The sequence below is a fragment of the Helianthus annuus genome, chromosome 17, assembly GCF_002127325.2.
Source record: "Helianthus annuus cultivar XRQ/B chromosome 17, HanXRQr2.0-SUNRISE, whole genome shotgun sequence".
NCBI classification, from domain to species: Eukaryota; Viridiplantae; Streptophyta; class Magnoliopsida; order Asterales; family Asteraceae; genus Helianthus; species Helianthus annuus.
Window position 1 is genome coordinate 182,213,142 of NC_035449.2, and position 21,110 is coordinate 182,234,251.

The 21,110-nt window shown below is 36.0% G+C and overlaps 1 protein-coding gene across 1 annotated transcript; it reads left to right on the plus strand.

The window, feature by feature from the left end:
• Positions 1-3,286: 3,286 nt before the first annotated feature.
• LOC110922597 (zinc finger protein GIS3) lies at positions 3,287-4,455 on the plus strand. The gene has a single exon (XM_022166866.2). It carries the CDS (start codon positions 3,420-3,422, stop codon positions 4,074-4,076), a length of 657 nt encoding a protein of 218 aa, XP_022022558.1. The 5' UTR covers positions 3,287-3,419; the 3' UTR covers positions 4,077-4,455.
• Positions 4,456-21,110: the final 16,655 nt, after the last annotated feature.

A 21,110-nucleotide genomic window follows, 5' to 3' on the forward strand; every position in this document is an offset into this window, starting at 1 on the left:
TCTTGTCAATATTATTTACTTTATAAAAATATTAAAATCAAAATTTTTATAAAATAAATTTTAAACTAATTATATATATATATATATATATATATATATATATATATATATATATATATAGTTTGAGTAGTTTTAAAACATCCATTATAATTATAAAAGTATTTCGGATATTACATTAACTTTATTTTAAAAGAATTTGTGTTTTATCTATACTTTATATAAAAAGTAATTTATCTTGTCAATATTATTTACTTTATAAAAATATTAAAATCAAAATTTTTATAAAATAAATTTTAAACTAATTATATATATATATATATATATATATATATATATATATATATATATATATATATAGAATAAGGATCATTATAGAACACTAATTATTGCGAGAACAAAAAGAACAACTCTAAATCACTAAATTTTGGGATTTAAGGTTCACATTTCTTAAATTTTATGTTTCTTACATTCATATGTGTATTCTATATACATAAAAAAATCATATATTTTTCCCAACACATAGTCTACATACATGTAGGTAATTTAGTCTACACATCACCTACATGTGTGTAGGTTATTTAAGAATTGAAGATTTTTCATATTTTGTTTTAAATTCTACTGTGAGAAACAATAAATCTTACATTTATAACATTTTCATTTACTTTTTAGGCTTTTAAGATTGAAAAAATGAGTGATTCATTTTGTTCTGCGTGTTCTCGTAATATTTAGTGTTCTGCATAGAACCTTCCCCTATATATATATATATATATATATATATATATATATATATATATATATATATATATATATAATTACTAACAAATAATAATGTTTATGGAAAAAAATTACTATATATTTAATAACATTTTTTTTTTTTTGCAAAAATCAACCTTTATGTTATAAATAATCTTTTTGCACAAATTAAACTTTATGTAATCAAAGACCATAGTACCCTCACATGCAAAGCATGTGAGGTAACTTAACTGAGTTTTTGGACGACGTTAGTTGTAAAGGTCATAGAACGTTACAAAACATGAACATAAAGGTTGGGTTTTGCTAATTTCATGGTGAAAGATATGAAGTGCAGTTTAGATATAACATAAAGGTTGATTTATGCAATTTAGTCTTATTATAAAGTTCTCTAAATTTGGTGTGTCTAAATTAATTACATTAGTGCATCTAAACCAGTTCAAATGTGTGTATGTGATATAACGGTATGTCAAACCCTTACGATTATGCATCTAAATTAAATAACCCAAAAAACCCAAATTAGTTTGGCAAATTGGATTTAAATAATCTCAACTCACTGTTATTGGCCAATAATAATCCCAACTCATTTAATCACCAATAATAATCCAAACTATTCACTTTTATTTGTAAAATACTCCCAGTTAAAAAAACACTAATTAGGTTAAAAATTTGCTGATGTGACATCTGATGTGGCCCTTTTAGCTGATGTGTCATATGACGTGGCAGTTGATGTGACATTTTTTGATGACGTGGCAGCTGATGTGACAGTCTACGTGGCATTTTTGATGACGTGGCAGCTGATGTGGCAGTCTACGTGGCATTTTTCGATTACGTGACAACTGATGTGGCAGGTGACGTGGCAAGCCACATCAGCAAATTTTTAACCTAGTTAGTGTTTTTTTAACCGGGAGTATTTTACAAACAAAAGTGAATAGTTCAGATTATTATTGGTGATTAAATGAGTTGGGATTATTATTGGCCAATAACAGTGAGTTGGGATTATTTAAATCCAATTTGCCAATTAGTTTTTATTGCCAGGCATACATCTAATTAAACTGACACAAATACCCTCACTTTAATTTACACATGTGCCGCATGGAACTTTCAATAGAGAATCTATTTTAAGTAAATAACTAAGAGAACAACATAAACGCTTTTTACTATTGTTTTACCCATGATACACATATGATGGTCATGTAAGTGTGTAATAAGATATTTTATCTCACTAACTTACAACTATATGTTTGTAAGAACTACGTGCAAGTGTTGGTCGATTCTCATGGTTGTCTTCCTAATAATGGTTATCAATTGAAGCACTAATGCGTTTTCATCCTTCTTTTTATGTACGTTTTTAGATGTTCTATGTTTTGACATTTTAATGTAGGTATTGGTATCAATTCACGTTTCAACGTAAAAAATATAACTTCATGTTTTGACATAATTTTTTTTCGAAAATGAGTTTGGCCAAATGTAATACATTTTCAGGCTTATTTTTGCATACGGTTTTTGGTAGGTTTATGTTTTGACGCAAACTGTGTTCAGAAACGAGTCGGGTAAAGTATAATACGTTTCCATTCGACGGTATAAATCCGAGTTATTATATGTTTTGACATCGTTAAGTGTTCGTGCAAAGGTAAAGGTGGTGTAGTGTTAGGTGGAGCACTCACTAAACGAACAACCTCATGTTCCATTATGTTTCTTTTGTAACTGCAATACTTAAGATCATTTTCGTGAAACACACGTTTTTATATGATTAACACATCATATAACGTATACCCAACTATAAGCAACTACTACATCACTACCACAAGAAATACCTATTATTAGCGACGATAAAGGTGTGTGTCGCCGCTATTGCTCCGATTTCTTGTAATGACGGTATAAATCCGAGTTATTATATGTTTTGACATTGCTAAGTCTTCATGCAAAGGTAAAAGTGGTGTTGTGTTAGGCGGAACGCTCACTAAATGTTCTTTTGTAACTGCAATACGTTAGATCGTTTTCATGAAACATGTGTTTTATACGATTAAGACATCATATAAGGTATAGGAAACTATAAGCAACTAATGTATCACTACCACAAACAACAAATTAGTTATACAAATATAAAACCATCACTAGTGCTCTATGGTGGGCTCGGATGAGTTTTCCCCTCTAGATCTAAAGTTCGAGTCTGAGTGATTGAGGTTTCTCATTGAGATGTTTAAATTGAGGATCTATTGTGCGAGAGTGCTCTCTAGCACGGACCCGATTAAGACAACATCTGCTAAATCTCCTGACGTTCGCAAATAATTCACACATTTCAAAAAAAAAAAAAAATACAAATATAAAAAAAAAGAAGTGAATTCCCGGTAGACAAGTGCATCTAATGTGGGACCATGTTGGGTTTTTGGGTCCTTTTCCTAAATTTACACTCACTACTTTTTCTTCTCTTCTTGGTATGTCCGCAACTATCAATCTTCCTCTCTTTCTCTCTCTAAAAAAACCTTATAAATACCACCATCCATGCAAGATCTCTCCTGGTCCTAGTACACACATCTCATGTTCTTTTATCCCTTTTAACACCAAACCCTTTACTAATCTCTATCCATAAACTCACACACAAACACACCCACGCGTGCATATATATATATATATACACACACATATATATCTATCTACATATATAAATGTATAACATGGAAGATATTGATCACTATCAACAACAAAAGACGACAACAAAGCTAAAGATCTTTGGCTTCAATGTATCCGAAGACGAAGAAGTTGATTCCACCAAAACACCTTCCGGATCACCACCGGACTCCGTCGCCGACGGCCGGAAATACGAGTGTCAATACTGCTGCCGTGAGTTTGCTAACTCCCAAGCATTGGGTGGTCATCAAAACGCCCATAAGAAAGAACGTCAACAGTTGAAACGTGCACAAATGCAAGCAACTCGAAACGCTGCCGTTTCATATATTAGAAACCCTATTATCTCTGCCTTTGCTCCGCCGCCTCACCTCCTTACTCAGACCGGTCCGATGGTCATCCCGTCGTCCGCCGTCGCGTCACCGTCGTGGGTTTATGTTCCACGCGCCGCCCCTGGGTTCCACGTGTCGCATGGATGTGTTTTGCCATCGGCTTCATCGCTACCGTCTAATGGGAGAGGACCAGGGGCGTTATCGTATGCCGGCGGTGTAGGGGAGTCGTCGTTGACTAACGTTGGACCTCAGCCTAATAACCGAGTTCATCACGAAGATGGGCCTTTGTTGAGTAGGTTTTCTAGGGGGGATGGTGGGCCTAGCTTTGATGATACATTTGGGCTTGATTTGCATCTTAGCCTTTAGGGTTTAGCCTCGCCACAAGTTGAGTCGCTTGACTTGGCTTGGCTAATGGCTCGGCTTGGGTCGGGTCGGGTTGGGTTTTAAAGGGGGGAATGGTGGGCCTAGCTTTGATGATACATTCGGGCTTGATTTTGCGTTTGAGCCTTTAGCCTCACAACGTCTTGAGTTGAGCCACTTGGCTTGGCTCAGTTCTGGTCGGATCGGGTCGGTTCATGAATTTAGTTTAGTATGTGAAGGATCACAACTATAAGTTGTTAGGCTTCATTGTAAACTCGGCTCGGATAAGCCGGGGTGTCGAATTTTCACCCGCTCGGATCTTGTAAATTCTGATTTATTTGTTTATTTTGTTGAAATAAATTGCTTTAGTCAAGTATTATATTCATAATCATGGATCAAAAGAGTACTATAGAAAGGAATACCAACAAACAAAAAGATTTAGATCTCTTTCTTTGTCTAAAATCTACTTTTTAATTTACTAATGTTTTTTTAGATTATGTAAACTGAAAGTATAATGAACTTCATATAAATTTTATATATAATTATAAAATTAATTTTTTGATACAACTATAAAATATGACATATTGGCATGGTACTAATTATTTTCTAAGTATATCTTATTTTATGCTACTCTAAAGTGTTGGGTCTAAATAAAGAAAAGAACCAATGACTACCAATTACCAAACTTCAAGATCAGTATTCAAACAAAATTATCATCAATGTTTGTGAGTTACCAATGAAATATACCAAATAAAATGTTGTTAATTGAATCCAGAAATTAAAATCCTATTGAGTGATCAGTATGTGCAAGGGTTTATGATCAAGAGTTGAGCAACACTCAAGGGTGAGGTTTTATCATTTATTCACATTCTCTCTATGAGCTTTCAACTAACCAAGAAAATGATGCATAAGAAATGTCTTTACAATATGAATTTGGACAGTTTTTATTATATAAAATGGATTGACATGGAGTTGTTTTATCAAGAGTTACCTCTTGATAATGTTACAACTGATGAGTTCATCTACGCGAACTGTGTGAAAGTTCCATTGGGAATTTGACAGATCGTCGCTTTGTTAAACTTGTTTTGCTAGGAAATCAATTGTTATTTTGTATTGTAATATGTAATGTATGAATGCAATATGAATTCTGAACAATATATATCATGTGGTTCCTCGTTTGTCGATCATATTAATTATGAGGTATTGATGATTAAGGAGTTATATCCAGACAATTAATTACACTGCAAAAGATAAGTAGGGTATTAGCTAGTTGTGATTTTACTGATCACCGATCCTAACAAAGACTCATATAAGTTATCACATCATCATGCTAGTAACCTGTCATACATGGGTTGAGAAGTGAGTAGACGATGAACAACGTGTGAGGGGGTTACTTGTTACATACCAAACAAGAGAACTCAACCACCAGACTAGTCTTTTGGGTTAAGTTCTCTTGTTTGGTATGTAACATTACTTCATTGAAAAAGATTGGTCACAACTCTGCAGAAGAAGGTGTTACCGACCTCGCAACTCTTATTAATTAAAATTAAGCCTGACAAAACGGGTGGGTTGGGTCGGATGGGTTGGTTGGTTCTGGTTGCGTAATGGGTCAGTATTGATTCAGATCAGAACATATAAACTTATAAAAGGTTAAATTTGGTTCAGGTCAAAACCACTAATAATCAAAAGGCAAATTGGATTTAAATAATCCCAACTCACTGTTATTGGCCAATAATAATCCCAACTCATTTAATTACCAATAATAATCCGAACTATTCACTTTTGCTTGTAAAATACTCCCAAATAAAAAAACACTAACTAGGTTAAAAAATTGCTGATGTGGCATGCCACGTCACCTGCCACATCAGTTGCCACGTCATCAAAAAATGCCACATAGACAGCCACGTCATCAAAAAATGCCACATCAACTGCCACGTCAGCAAATTTGCTGATGTGGCATGCCACGTCACCTGCCACATCAGCAATTTTTTAACCTAGTTAGTGTTTTTTTTAACTGCGAGTATTTTACAAACAAAAGTGAATAGTTCGGATTATTATTGGTGATTAAATGAGTTGGGATTATTATTAGCCAATAACAGTGAGTTGGAATTATTTAAATCCAATTTGCCTAATCAAAATAGGTTTTCTTAACTTAAAACAGGACGTTTTAGAAATACAAATATACCAAATGAATTTTAAATTATCATTTTTTTGGTCTGTTTGATGTTCATGAACAACCGTTAAAATAAACATGTAAGAAGTTGATACTTCATCTTATTTAGCATGAAAACAAACTAAACGAATATGAACAGGAGTTGGTTGTTGGTAATTTTAGTGATTATCGACTTCCATAGTGATATTGGGTTAACTCGTTGAATAGTTATTCTCGTTATTATTTAATCGAGTTAGGTGATGCAGGAATGGCGGACACGATAGTTTTAATGAGTTGGTGTGTGTAACTGGTTTTGGGCCTAATTAATTAGATGGGTTGTTAATCTTGATTCATTAATGGATTTATTGGGCCTAGTTGAAGCTAAAGCAACATGATTTTGGGCTTTCGCTATTAGCCAGCCATTTCGGAAGGAACAGGTGATCTCCATGTGATCTCTATCACTCTATATGAATTACAAAAGTTAATTCCTAATATTAATAATAATGCGATGAATCTAATTAATTTTCAGATTAGATGTTTCTTATTTTTGTGGGGATATAACTGATATGTGAATTACAAAAGTTAATTCCTAATATTAATAATAATGCGATGCATTTAATTAATTTTTCAGATTAGATGTTTCTTATTTTTGTGAGGAGATACCTGATCCAAAAAGTTTGGGATCATAACAGTTTACTTTGAAAACAAAATTTTGGACACACGATCAAGAACTATTCTCTTCTTTTTTAAACGGTAGTTTCAAAACTCTCAAAGAATACAATCATGTTCTTGTTACGAATTGAGCTTAATCCATTCGAACTTTTAAGTATACCAACCAAATAGTTCGTTCTGATAGTTCTCATACGACTCTCAATTCAATCCAAGTAATTTTTCATTGATTCAGTGTGTGGTTTCGTCAATTCAATCAACATTGGTGTTGGTACATGTAAGTTACAATGCAGAGGCGGAGGATAGTGGGTGCTCGGGCAGAGGCGAAGGATAGTGGGTGTCCGGGGGTGCACCCGTCCACCTCAATATTTCGGTTAGAAGCGTACAAGTTTCGATTTTTCGTTCGAAAATTTTAAAATTATATAGGATCGCCCCCCGATTATTTTTCCTAAATTGTATATCCTAAATATTTATAAACTTTAATATAAATGATGGGTAGTTTGGTAAATATACACTTTGTTTTATTTGAAACTATTATTGTTAAACCCGATTTGAATCGAATAGCCAACCCGACCCGACCCGAAACATAACGACAGGAAAAAAAATTTGGGTCCCATCACTTTACGCCTCCTCGAAACTTTTGGTCAAGTTCCGCCACTGTGCTCGGGGGTGCACCCGCCCACCCCAATATTTCGGTTAGAAGTGTACAAGTTTCGATTTTTCGTCCCAAAATTTTAAAATTATATAGGATCGCCCCCTAGATTATTTTTCTTAGATTGTATATTCTAAATATTTAGAAACTTTGTACATAAATGATGGGTAGTTTGATAAATATACATTTTGTTTTATTTGGAACTATTATTATTTGACCTGATTTGAATCGAATAGCCAACCCAACCCGAACCGAAACATAACGATAGGAAAAAAGTTTTTTGGGTCCCATTACTTTACGCCCCCTCGAAACTTTTGGTCAAGCTCCGCCACTGAGTTACAACATGAACACTTAAATATTTGGAGTTTCTTGTTCATGTTGTTAATTAAGAAAATATGTGTGTTTGTTCATTAATATTTCAAACAAACATAGATAAACACACATGGAATTAAACGAATGTAAATGTCCGGACATAAACGGACACTCACAAGCTTAAATAAGGAAACTAAACATGTGCTCATGTTCATAAATTAATTAAGTAAACGAACTTCTCACTAAGCGATTCATGAACGATTTACTTAAGGCTGGCAAATCGTGTCTTAACAGGTTTAACAGGTTTCTGCCGGCGCGCACAACATAAGTTTCAAACATGATTACCACTCGTTTAACTACTTTCTACCTCATGTTTATAAAACAGTTTTATGTACAAAGATAAATAAATGATAGATCCTAACATTATAATTTTAATTATTTTAAAAATTAAAAAAATCAAAGGGTGTATTTTTCAATCAAACAGGTCTAATCGTGTCTTAACAGGTACGCAATTGCCAGCGACATTTACTAAATTTTAATTTGTACATGTCTAATTTTACTTAGCATTGTGTATCAATTTTTTTTTTTTTGTACTTATAACAAAATTTTAAATGATTTTATGGATAATTTTCTCTACCAAAACTTTTAAACACAAAATTTACACCCATGTTACCATCCCCATGATGCCATATATAGGTGAGTTTTAGCCCGCCTCCGCAGTTATTATTATTCGGCCTATACTTACAGACTTTCTAATTGAGCCCATATACATCCATCACAAACTTACATATGAGCCAAATTAACCTAAACTAGGTGATGCCCCGCCCGCGTTGCGGGGCGATTGCCGAATAATCCTCAACCAATTAAAAAAACAGTACTATAGTTTTGCAAGAAATAAAAAGTAAAAAGAGTGTTAGGCAGCTCTTTAACACGATTTTTAGTTGAGGGTAAAATCCTAATTTTTAGATAGGGGAAAACCATATTTTTATTTTGCACTGGGGGAAAAACGTAATTTTGAATTGAGGGTGATATCGTAATTTTGAACCGAGGGGAAATTCGTAAATTTTAGCTGGGGGCAAAAGCATAAATTTATTTTGAACTGTGGGCAAATACGTAATTTTAAAATGTGGGCAAAACCGTAATTTTAAAGTAGGTATAAAATAATAAACTGGTGTAAAATCGTAAATTTTGAGCCGGGGGAAAAACAAAATTTTATTTTGAACTTGGGCGAGAACGTAATTTTGGTTGAGGGTAAAAGCGTAATTTTTTACCGAGAGCGAAATCATATTTTTTAGCTCGGGGCAAAAAGGGTAAACGTATTTTGAAGTTGAGGCAAAACCGTGTTTTTTAACTGGGGGCAAAAACATAATTTTAAAGTGGATATAAAATAATAAACTGGTTTGTCTAATGGGTATTGCTCGCCGCCCATTTGAACCAATGGCACATATTCAAGGGCAAAAACATAATTTTAAAGTGTGTATAAAATAATAAACTGGTTGGTCCAATGGGGGAGGGGCGGAGGTGCAGCCGCCCATTTGAACCAATGGCAAGGTGATACTATTCCCTGCCATGTTGTTTAATTGCTTCTACTATTTCTTCACTTCAATTAGACTATTGGGTATGGGGCGGGGCTTGGGGCATGGGTTGGGTACAAAGGCCCAAGTCACCATCCCGGGTGGACTTGGGTTTCGGCGTGGCCCTTTAGGCGGGGGTTTCAGCCCGGGCGTTGGGCGGGCCTAGCGGTGTTCCGTGGCTCGCTCTCATTGGCTGGGTTGGCTAGGCTATAGGTGGCTAGAATTTAAATTTAAAAAACAACTGTTTGGCTAAGCCAAACCCAAGCGGGCTAGCCACGCCCCGCCATACGGACCCAACATGCAACTGACCAGCGGTGCACCTCAAAGTACACGTGCTAACCCATGACCGAACCCCCGCCCCACCATACTACACAGTCTTATTAGGATAACAGGATAATTCTATTTTTTGTTTGTTACTGTTGAAAATGTTACTGTTCAAAGCATTTGGAAAATTAATATAGCCAAACCCAAGCGGGCTAGCCACGCCTCGCCATACGGACCCAACATGCAACTGACCAGCGGTGCACCTCAAAGCACACGTGCCAACCCATGACCGAACCCCCGCCCCACCATACTACAGAGTCTTATTAGAATAACAGGATAATACTATTTTTTGTTTGTTACTGTTGAAATTGTTACTGTTAAAAGCATTTGGAAAATTAATATGAAATTGTTACTGTTAAAAGCATTTGGAAAATTAATATATATGGTAATGGTAATTGTAAAAATTAAAAAATGCCAATAAAAACTCAAAAATGGATGTCTGGGTTTATTTTAATATGCATAATAAAATAAGAGTAAATTACTATTTTGACCCCGTGGTTTAGCGAGTTTAATCTGGGTGTGCAAAAAACCTAATTAACCGACTCATAACCAAATTAACTAATAAAACCGAACCGAAAAAACCGAACCAAATAAAAAACCGGTGGATCGGTTATTATTTTTTTGAAAACCGAAAGTAGCGGGTCGGTTATAGTTATCAATGTTTCCATACCCACTATAACTGAACCGAATAAACGTATGGTAAAATATTTGTCGAATTTTGGACTTTTCACCATTTTTTAAAATTTGATGGTTTTAGTTAAACATTTTTTTTTAAAATTTATTAGTTATATCATATCGTTTTGGTTGAATTTATTGTTTATATCATATCTTTTTGTTTGAATATTCAGTAATAATCGGTATTAATATTACAAATTATAGTATTTTTTTTAATATTATGGAATACATTAATATATACAAAAGTGCAATTACAATTTATTTCATGGTCAATTTTTTTTAGTTATTCTAGCTAGTCGTAAATTCACGCTTAATCGACCCATAACCGATCATTATAACTATCAAAACCGATTAACCGTAACCACTATAACCGATTGATTATGGTTATGATTTTCCATTAACCGACATCACGGTTATGGTTATGGTTTTTAGCCAAAACCGACCCATGCACACCCATTTTCAACTCAAAAATAATCTTTTGACATATCAGACTCTTAAGTTTTATTTTGTAATGGTTTAGCCCCTAGCACTAACCTTGTAACTTTTGTCTAGTTAAGTCTAGTGTATTTTGGTCCTTTTACATTGGCGACTCATTATGTTAGTTTCAATTCTTTTATATTAAAGAGACTATTTATGGTAATTGTTAAAGTTTTGATAGTTATAACAAAACTATTCTCTTCTTTTGGACACACGATCAAGAACTATTCTCTTCTTTTTCATACGGTAGTTTCAAAACTCTCAAAGAATACAGTTCTGTTCTTATTATGAATTGAGCTTAATCCATTCGAACTTTTGAGTATACCAATCAAATAGTTCGTTCTGATAGTTCTCATACGACTCTCATTTCAATCCAAGTAATTTTTCATTGATTCACTGTGTGGTTTCGTCAATTCAATCAACATTGGTGCTGGTACATGTAATTTATAACATGAACACTTCAACATTTAGAGTTTCTTGTCCATGTTGTTAATTAAGAAAATATGTGTGTTTGTTCTTTAATATTTCAAGCAAACATAAATAAACACAAACGGAATTAAACGAATGTAAATGTTCGGACATAAATCAACATTTACAAGCTTAAATAAGCAAACTAAACATGTGCTTATGTTCATAAATTTATTAAGTAAACGAACTTCTCACTAAGCGATTCATGAAGGATTTACTAAATTTTAATTCATACATGTCTAATTTTACATAACATTGTGTATCAATTTTTTTTTTTTTTGTACTTATAACAAAATTTTAAATGATTTCATGGATAATTTTCTCTACCAAAACTTTTAAACACAAAATTTACACCCATGTTACCATCACCATGATGCCATATATGGGTGAGTTTTAGCCCGCTCCGCAGTTATTATTATTCGGCCTATATTTGAGACTTTCTAATTGAGTCCATATACACCCATCACAAAGTTACATATGAGCCAAATTAACCTAAATTGTAAAAATTAAAAAATACCAATAAAAAACCCATCACAAAGTTACATATGAGCCAAATTAACCTAAATTGTAAAAATTAAAAAATGCCAATAAAAACTCAAAAATGGATGTTTGGGTTTATTTTAATATGCATAATAAAATAAGAATAAATTACTATTTTGACCCCCGTGGTTTAGCGAGCTTAACCCTTTCAGTAGGGGTGTGCAAAAAACCGAATTAACCGACTCAAGTGCAAAGAATCCTCCACCCGGAGGAAACCTCAAAAGAATTAGCCGCTTATATCGGTGAATCGGTCTTCAGAAGCTTGATACACGGTTGATTGCATCTTCAAGGTCTTTGATTTGGTGAAAATGCTGATGAACAAGGTGGGAAATTGCCCAAAATATCACCCAAGTTCGTCCCAAAGCTTCCTCCTTGATTAGGGTTTCAAAAACAACCTTTTATACCCCAGAAAAGTCAATTACGAAATACCAGCCGCTCCCCGCCGTAACCTATGGTGCCCAGCCGTAAGTTACGGCAGACATATTATGCTCCTTTTGTGTTTGCATGGTCGTAAGCTACGGCACTCCCATAGTAGCTTACGGCGGGTCTCTTGCACTCCTTTCTTCACTTTTTTACTTTCACAAAATGAGCAAGAGGACCCCAAACTTCGTTCTTCAACATTTCCCGTGTTTCCAAACTATCTTTAAGCTATAATCATCTCGAAAATGTCTTTTTCCTTGCTTGTCCCAGCCGTAAGTTACGGCAGACATATTCTGCTCCTTTTGTGTTTGCATGGTCGTAAGCTACGGCACTCCCATAGTAGCTTACGGCGGGTCTCTTGCACTCCTTTCTTCACTATTTTACTTTCACAAAATGAGCAAGAGGACCCCAAACTTCGTTCTTCCACATTTCCCGTGTTTCCAAACTATCTTTAAGCTATAATCATCTCGAAAATGTCTTTTTCCTTGCTTGTCATCTTCGGGTGTTCCACTTCATCTCCGAGCAATTTAATTCCACAGATTTAAGCGATTAACCTGCAAAACTACAATTTCTCGTAACTATCATATTCAAACAAGATAATCACATAAAACACAATAAAAACCCATAATATAAACACATTAATGCTTAGGTTTTACCCTCTCAATCACCAACCTCTCTCCCTAGTCTAATGTAGTTCTTCCCCATTCTACCATTATCATTCTCATCCCACCTAAATTCCCATATCCAATCCACTATTCATTTAGAGTGTGATGACCACTCATCCTTCCCAACCTATACTACAAATTCACTTAATTACTGTCTTCCATCTCCACTACCTCAAAACTGCACCCCAACCAACACCTTATAACCACACGCTTTAAGACTGTCTGTTTAGACTAAAAATTCCCTCTTCGTCCATGTTTCCATCAACTATAGTGTCCTAACCACATATAAACAAGCTCTCAAAGATCTATTATGGTAGAACGTTATTTATGATGAATTTAATGTGCTTATTAGAAATAACACCATGTCTCTCATGCCTATCCCCCACGAGGTCAATATTTTTACAGGAAAATGCATGTGTAAGTAAAAGTTCTTGCACGATGGCAGTCTAGAGCGAAATAATGCTCGTTGGGCCATAAGGGGATGTTCTAAAAAATATGGCCAATACTATGAGGAAACATTCAACCCTGTTCTCAAACCTACAACTATTCACACAATCCTTAGCCTAATAAATTGTAATCCGGTCCCTATGTAGCGAATCCCACATGCTCGATCTTGGTTCTCTTCACTAATATTGGAATCTCTATTGACCGTTACTCCAAACTCACATATTTTTTCCCCTCACAACAAAAATAGGCCTAAGAAATCTTGGAAAAAAGATGTATGACCTCATTCACCCTTTGTGTGTACACATGTGGACACAAAATTCCAAATTAGTTGTAGCGTTTGGTCTATATGTTCCGAACCCAACCCTATATTGGGCTTTTGATGGGGCACTTCAGTATCTCACCTTTACCATGCCCAATATAAGCTACACTGTCCAACAAATTCTCATGTACATGCGTGACCCTGAATACAATGTACATCTCTAAGCTCTATATTGCATCCTCATGTATATCAAGTGGGTTGTATCTTATGTCCTTCAACTCTACAAGAACTCTACCTCTAGTCTCACAGTCTATACCGATGTTGACAGGGTGATTTAACCCTCCACCAAAAGCTCCACATCGGGTTTTTGCATCAACTTAGACAACAATATCGTTTCATGATCTTTAAGCATCAATCTACTGTTTCTTGTTCGAGTTTGAAAGCCAAATATAAGGCATTTACTAATGGTGTCTTTGAAGTATGTTGATTGTACTACATGCTTTCATAACTTTATTATCCTCTTCGTCAGGCCCTCATAGTGTATTGTTAACCCAATCCAACATCAACGCACTAAGCATGTAGAAATCGACATGCATTTTGCTAAGGAAAATGTCTCCCTTGTTCGCACTTATAGGTCCTTCTTGTTCCTTTGTCACAACAGTATGTGAACATCATCACCACAGAATTACAAAGACCACTTTTTCTTGGCTACAGATCCATCCATAGCGTGTGTGATACTAACGTTGTGATACCAGGGCATGTTTGAGTATATGCATTCGTAATACATTAACTTTAATATTCCACTATCTAAATAATATACTTAGCATGTACCCTTTCATCATACATGAGCATGATTTACTCTTGATAGATTCCCCATCCATGTATTTTATTAATCTATATAAATCCCAAGAGACCATGAATTCAACCCATCAATCAAGAACAAAATAACAATCAAACAAAGAACAAGAAGAGAGGGATAAACCCTAATATGCAATTGTATTGAAACTGAATAATTGAATCTGATTGATAGAAGATACAATATACAAATTGAAAAACCTAACTATTTATAGACTTCAATCGATGTGAGTGTAGAGACGTGTCCTTTCACGAATAGTCGCGTCTTTAGGATCTTGTGGTTGTAATTGAATATGAAGAGGTATGTTGATTCTTATCCACAAGTTCAAATCGATGTGTCTCTTCCTTTTTCCCTTGAAGCCGACGATCCAACAGGTGCGACCCAAGGGGTTTCGCAACCCTTGGGGTGGTGGTTATCATTTTCTGGTTTGCCACCTTTAGTCCCTGTATTTTGTAACCGCCATCTAAACTAACTTTAAACTATTTACACTTTCGACTCGTATCTTCTAATCAAACTTTGATCAAACAATTAAGGCCAACAATCACCCCCATATTTGTTGATCCAAGTTTGAGTCTTGAACATTGAATGCTTCTTCCTGGGCAAACTATAATCCTGGTGTCTTCAACCTTCGTCATACACTACACCAAAAACTTTGCGGCCTCATCCATGTCTACATATGACTGTGCAAACCATTATGTTCCCGTTATGATTCCATCAACAATCTTCAACCCTGCAAGTCCTTAGGCGATTCCGACGCGAACGCCGTCTCTTGTGATTGACCTTTGTGATGTTATCCTCCATTCCATCTCTGTATCTTTTTCTCCTTCTTGGGCAATCTCTGAACCCAGTGTCTTTAACTGTAGGAGAATCCGGGATCAACTTCTTGGGAGACTTGTTAACCGGTGATTTCCATGAACGAAGGATGGTTTCCCCTGCGCGTACTGTTTACCTTTTCTGTCGCCCGGCTGCTCTTTCCTCCATTCAGACCCGCACCAATATGATCGGTACGCCCGATGATTTCCTCCTTCCCTTAGATGATTCTTCCAAACCGCGAAACCCTTGCCTTGATTGAAGAATTGAACCCATGATCCTTTTTGTTTGAGCCTTGGCTCTAATACCAATATATATCCCATGAGACCATCAATTCAACCCATCAATCAAGAACAAAGTAACAATCGAACAAAGAACAAGAAGAGAGGGATAAACCCTAATATGCAATTGTATTGAAACTGAACAATTGAATCTGATTGATAGAAGATACAATATACAAATTGAAAAACCTAATTATTTATAAACTTCAATCGGTGTGAGTGTAGAGACGTGTCCTTTCACGAATAGTCGCGTCTATAGGATCTTGTGGTTGTAATTGAATATGAAGAGGTATGTTGATTCTTATCCACAAGTTCAAACCGATGTGTCTCTTCCTTTTTCCCTTGAAGCCGATGATCCAACAGGTGTGACCCAAGGGGTTTCGCAACCCTTGGGGTGGTGGTTATCATTTTCTGGTTTTCCACCTTTAGTCCCTGTCTTTTGTAACCGCCATCTAAACTAACTTTAAACTATTTACACTTTCGACCCGTATCTTCTAATCAAACTTTGATCAAACAATTAAGGCCAACAATCTATATTTGTACTCTTTATCAATATTAATATTAAGAAAAATCGTTACCAATTAACTTTAATATAAAGGATAATTTCACAACTTAAATTCAGATAGTAAAGCTGTTGGTGCACTTGTGTCTGTACTTTGTCTGTATTCGGTCACGATGTAAACGATGTCCTTGTCAGTCTTGTAAGTTGACCAAGTCAACCATCCTCCGGTTTGACTTGGACAACAGTTGGTAAATGTTGAAAGATGATGCTCTGTGTCGAAGGATAGCCAATCGAAGGATATTGTAGATCCTTCGATGGCATCGAAAGATAGGCTTCGATTGATAGACCTCGAAAGGTGATCTTTCGAGGTCCATGCTGATCCTTCGATTACGTTGTCATCGATAGATGATCCTTCGGACCATCTATCGGATCCTTCGGACCATCTATCGGATCCTTCGGACCAGACATCATGAGCTGGGTATAAATACCCATGCAGTGTATGTGTTAGTTCAGTTCTGATTGTGCACACCCGAGAGATAGAGAGATAAGTTGAGAGCTTTCTGTCTGGAACCACACACACACACTTTGAGAGTTTGCAAGTTAGATTTGTAAACATTGTGCTTGTAACCGAAACCTTCATTTGCATTAATACAAGTTGTGTTAATCGGTGAACCTTTGTGTGTTTGTGTTGATACTTGCTTCATCCCGGTTTGCTTGCTAGCTTGGATTCCGCACTCGCTAGTGGGTTAGTATAACAAGGTTTAGGTTTGTTCTCGATCCTCCGAGAGGGACCTACAAGTGGTATCAGAGCCATGGTGCCCGATTTAGTAAAACTAACCGTTTACTAAGTCACATGTGCTCTAGATCTGTGATTTTTGTGGGTTTTTGTTCAAGATGTAAAAATGGTGAAAATGAGAAAAACTCAGATCTGGACCCGAATATTCAGATCTGTTATAAAACGAGTGTTGGGTTTTATGTTTTTCTCCTAAAAGTTCAAGTTTTCTTCATCAAAATTCGTGTACAAGTGTTTTCATCGAATCTGCAGATTACCCAGGTTGCTATGTTCTTGATGTTCTTCACATCTTCATGTTTTGAAAGATGTGAAGAACTTCGAAAGATCAGGTTTCTGTTTCGAAAGGCCAGCCATTCAATTCGAAAGGTCAACTTCCACCCACAACAACTTCGAAAGGTCAAAACACCTTCTCGAAGGGTCATTTTTCATTTTCGAAGGGTCAGATCAAAAACTTCGAAAGGTCAAAGTAGCTTCTCGAAGGGTCAACCCAACTATTTTCGAAAGATCATCTTGATATTCGTGAAAGATTACCCCTGTTCATTGCTTTGGCTTCGAAGGGTTATCAAGAAAGATCTCGAAAGATCATCTCTATTCCTTAACAATCTCGAAGGGTCAAAACAATTTCGAAAGATCAAACGGTGGTTTAGAACGATCATCTATTCTTCGAAGGATCAATATGAGGCTTTATCTCGAAAGATCATCTGATATTCGAAGGATACACATGAAGTCAGACATGAAGATGATTTTTACCAGCTGTTTATGTATCGAAAGACCCATATGCTTCGAAGATATCACCTGCTGTGAATGGCGGCTGTGATGCTTTTAATGCTTAGGGTTGTTGACTTTTGAGGAGAGAGATTGTAAAATGGAATGTTGGATGTTGTTGTGTATCGAGGAAAGTGAAGAGTGGATAAGACAAAGTGGGATTGTCGGCTGCATCTTGGAGTTAGGGTTGTTGACTAGTGGGCCTTTTGTATAAAGAATTCAATTGGGCCTTGAATCGAAACAGTAGCACAAACAACAAACAACTTGGTCACATGGTGGTGCACATCAACAAACCATCAAATGTTATTGGCTTATTGGGGCGGTGCATTGGGCCATGAAAACAATATTTATTAGTCATTTGGGCGGCTTATTGAAGGTGCACTGTGCCGTGAAAACGATAAACAATAATTGAAGCACATGGGCCGACACTACTTATTGGGGCGATTTACAAGTGGGGTCGGGTGTTCGTGAAGTTGATTTGAACCGCGCTTCTAAATGTCAACGTCAAAATTCGTATGAATTTGGGAGCGCGCGGGGTGATGCAGCATGATGAAAACAAGAGATGATGAAAACTTGATGTGTGAAAATTGTGGGGTAGTCACGGTTACCGATGCAATGACAAAAATGGTAACGCGACTATTATGGGCCAAAAACAACACGGTATGTTCGCTTCCGCTCGTCATTCAATGAAGATTGACGACAGTTCCGCTCAGTGGAGGGAATTGGTGAACATTTGACGACAGTTTCTTTGAAGTGGAAAGAATCTGTTAAGGTTTAGGAATTTTACCAAAGAAATGGGGGGATAAAAATTTTTCATATGTTGAATTTCTTCGGTAAATTTCTAAACGCAATCATAGGTATGCTTAAAGATCAAGACTTGATGCAGTTGTTATAGAATGGAACCCTTATCAAATGCCGGTTGGAGTATTGGAAGATCAGCGGAAGATCGGTCAATTGAGCCTTTTGAGGAAATTGCACAACACTCGACTTGGATACGCGTACTTTGAGGGGGAAGTTTTATACAATGAACATCAAGATACTACTTACCTGGATCATTGGTCAAGGGGGAATTTGTTTTCACAGAGAAGATGATTACTTGACTGAAGATCGATGATTGCAGTTGCATTTTCAGCATTCGACAGCAACGGACAAGGGGGAATTTGTTGATGCAGATTTTGTGTCCGATGCTTGTCGAATAGATTAGTTATTATTTTACGCTGAATTTGTAATAGTTAGTGAAACGGTCTATCGAACGTGTATAGACCCGCTCGTTTGAAGTGGTCAAACGAGAGGGTTATTCGGTTGACCGTGTGTGTTTGCTAGACAAATTATGGTTGTATATGTTGGTGTCGAAGGATAAGGCATCGAAGGATTGTATATCCTTCGATGAGCTCGAAAGATATCCATCGAAGGTTGAAGATGGACCTCGAAGGATATGGCATCCTTCGAGGTATGTGTGTATCTTTCGAAAGCTGGATGGTCGACAGATGATCTATCGACCAGTCAGTTTAATCCTTCGACCGTGCAACCTGTGTTTGGTATAAATACCAACACCTTGTCATTTGCAACACAAGAGAGAGAGCACAAGTGTGTGCAAGAGAGTGATAGGAGGTTTGAGACCTCACCGGGAGAAATCACCACTTGGTTTCTCCCCGGATGTATACTTCTTTGGTATTAGTTCGGTTGTCATGTAACCGGGCCGACTTGTAATGTTTACTACCGGATTAATACAAAGTTTGTTTGTTTATCATCTCTCTTATCTCTTCCATCTTTGAACATAAACATAAAATCACGGTTTCGGTCCCGAAACCCGGACCTACAATCTTTTTTTTTAAATTCAAAAAATTCCCCGACCACTTTCAACAAATTCCCCCTTTTTTTTTTTTAAATTTATCTTAGTTTATTGATTTTAGGGGAAGTAAATTCAAAAAAATATGAAAATCCAAAAACATCGAAAAATTTCAAAAACACAAAAACAATAGAAAAGCAAAAATGAGTTTCCTGGCGAGCAAAAGAGAAAATGATAGTACATCAGTGGTCTATCCAAACCTCTTTAAACCTTAAATGAAAAACGATAAGCAGCTCTATATAAGATGTATCGGTAGGCTCACAATCATTTTAAAGTGTGCAGGGTGATATAAATCTTAATCGACTGAAGACCAGGTGGGAACCATTCATTGGCATATGGTCTTAGTACCGAAATTTCGTTTGATAGATTGCCGAGGTTCTGAGATATTCGGTCTTTATGCTGCTTATCATCTGGGTATCATGGTTGTATCTTTTACCGAAAAATAACGGGGACGCAAGTCTAGATCTTCCATGATACTATACATACGTGTACATATTACATACTGCATTCGACCTCAATAAGTGATAAACAATCACATGTCCATATCAAATAAGTGATAAAATATCACAACTATCCGGGTGTCAAGTTCGTCTCTCTGCTGTACGGAAGTACTGACCTGTTCACGGACTTGCACCTGTGCCCTCATGCATATGAAAATCAAGTTCCTCATCAATAAGTGATTATATCACATAGGGCTTGTTTTCAAATCAAAATAAGTGAGTATCTCACATCTTATACGGTCAAACAGATGATAATCGGTATACTCACCGGTAAGATGAATTCTCGTGCATACCTTGATACGGGAATGTGTCGTGATGTGGATGAACACCGATCGGTAAGTATAAATCATACCTTAACGTATCCCCTCGCCATGATTACATCTGATAAGTTGAGCTTAAGTGGACAACAATACCGATAATTGTTATAGGATGCTTATCTTAATGTTAACTAACTAAACAACAAGAGTGTTTTGGCATGACCGTACACTGATATGATTCTCTTACCCTCGAAACTCGCAAAAAGAATGTCTGTATATATTTATTTACTGCTTAACTTTTATTGTTTTTCTTTTAAACAGTTTCGTCGTTTGGTGCATATCAGTACGACATTAGCGGTGATGTCGTTTGATAACACTCAAAGGATTTTAAATTGTTGTCTTTTAATTTCAAAAATACCAAAAAGATTTTAGGTGTGTGTTTTAATATAAACTTTATAAAAGCCAAAAAGATTTTATTTCTGCTTTATTTTCGATCGTACGATGTTGGAGCTCTAGTCTTCGTTACCTGAAACCTGACTGAAAACCGAACTGACTAAATCTTCATAAACGGTCAAAAATTTGCATGTTTGAAAGTTAAAGACTAAAATTGGCAAATTTATTAAACTTTCAAACTGTCGGACGGTGTTTGATTGTGACATGGTCATACGTGTGTCATTTGTTTATGCTAACAATTCCAAGCAGTTGTTCTCATTATGCGTTTAGATTTCTTGCATGTGCAGATTCTAAAGGCTAGGAGAACATGGTCGATGACAAGCTTTGGAATGAAGACACG

Bases quoted from the DNA above. Each gene is read 5' to 3' on its own strand.
- LOC110922597 (XM_022166866.2), top strand. From the start codon at position 3,420: ATGTATAACATGGAAGATATTGATCACTATCAACAACAAAAGACGACA.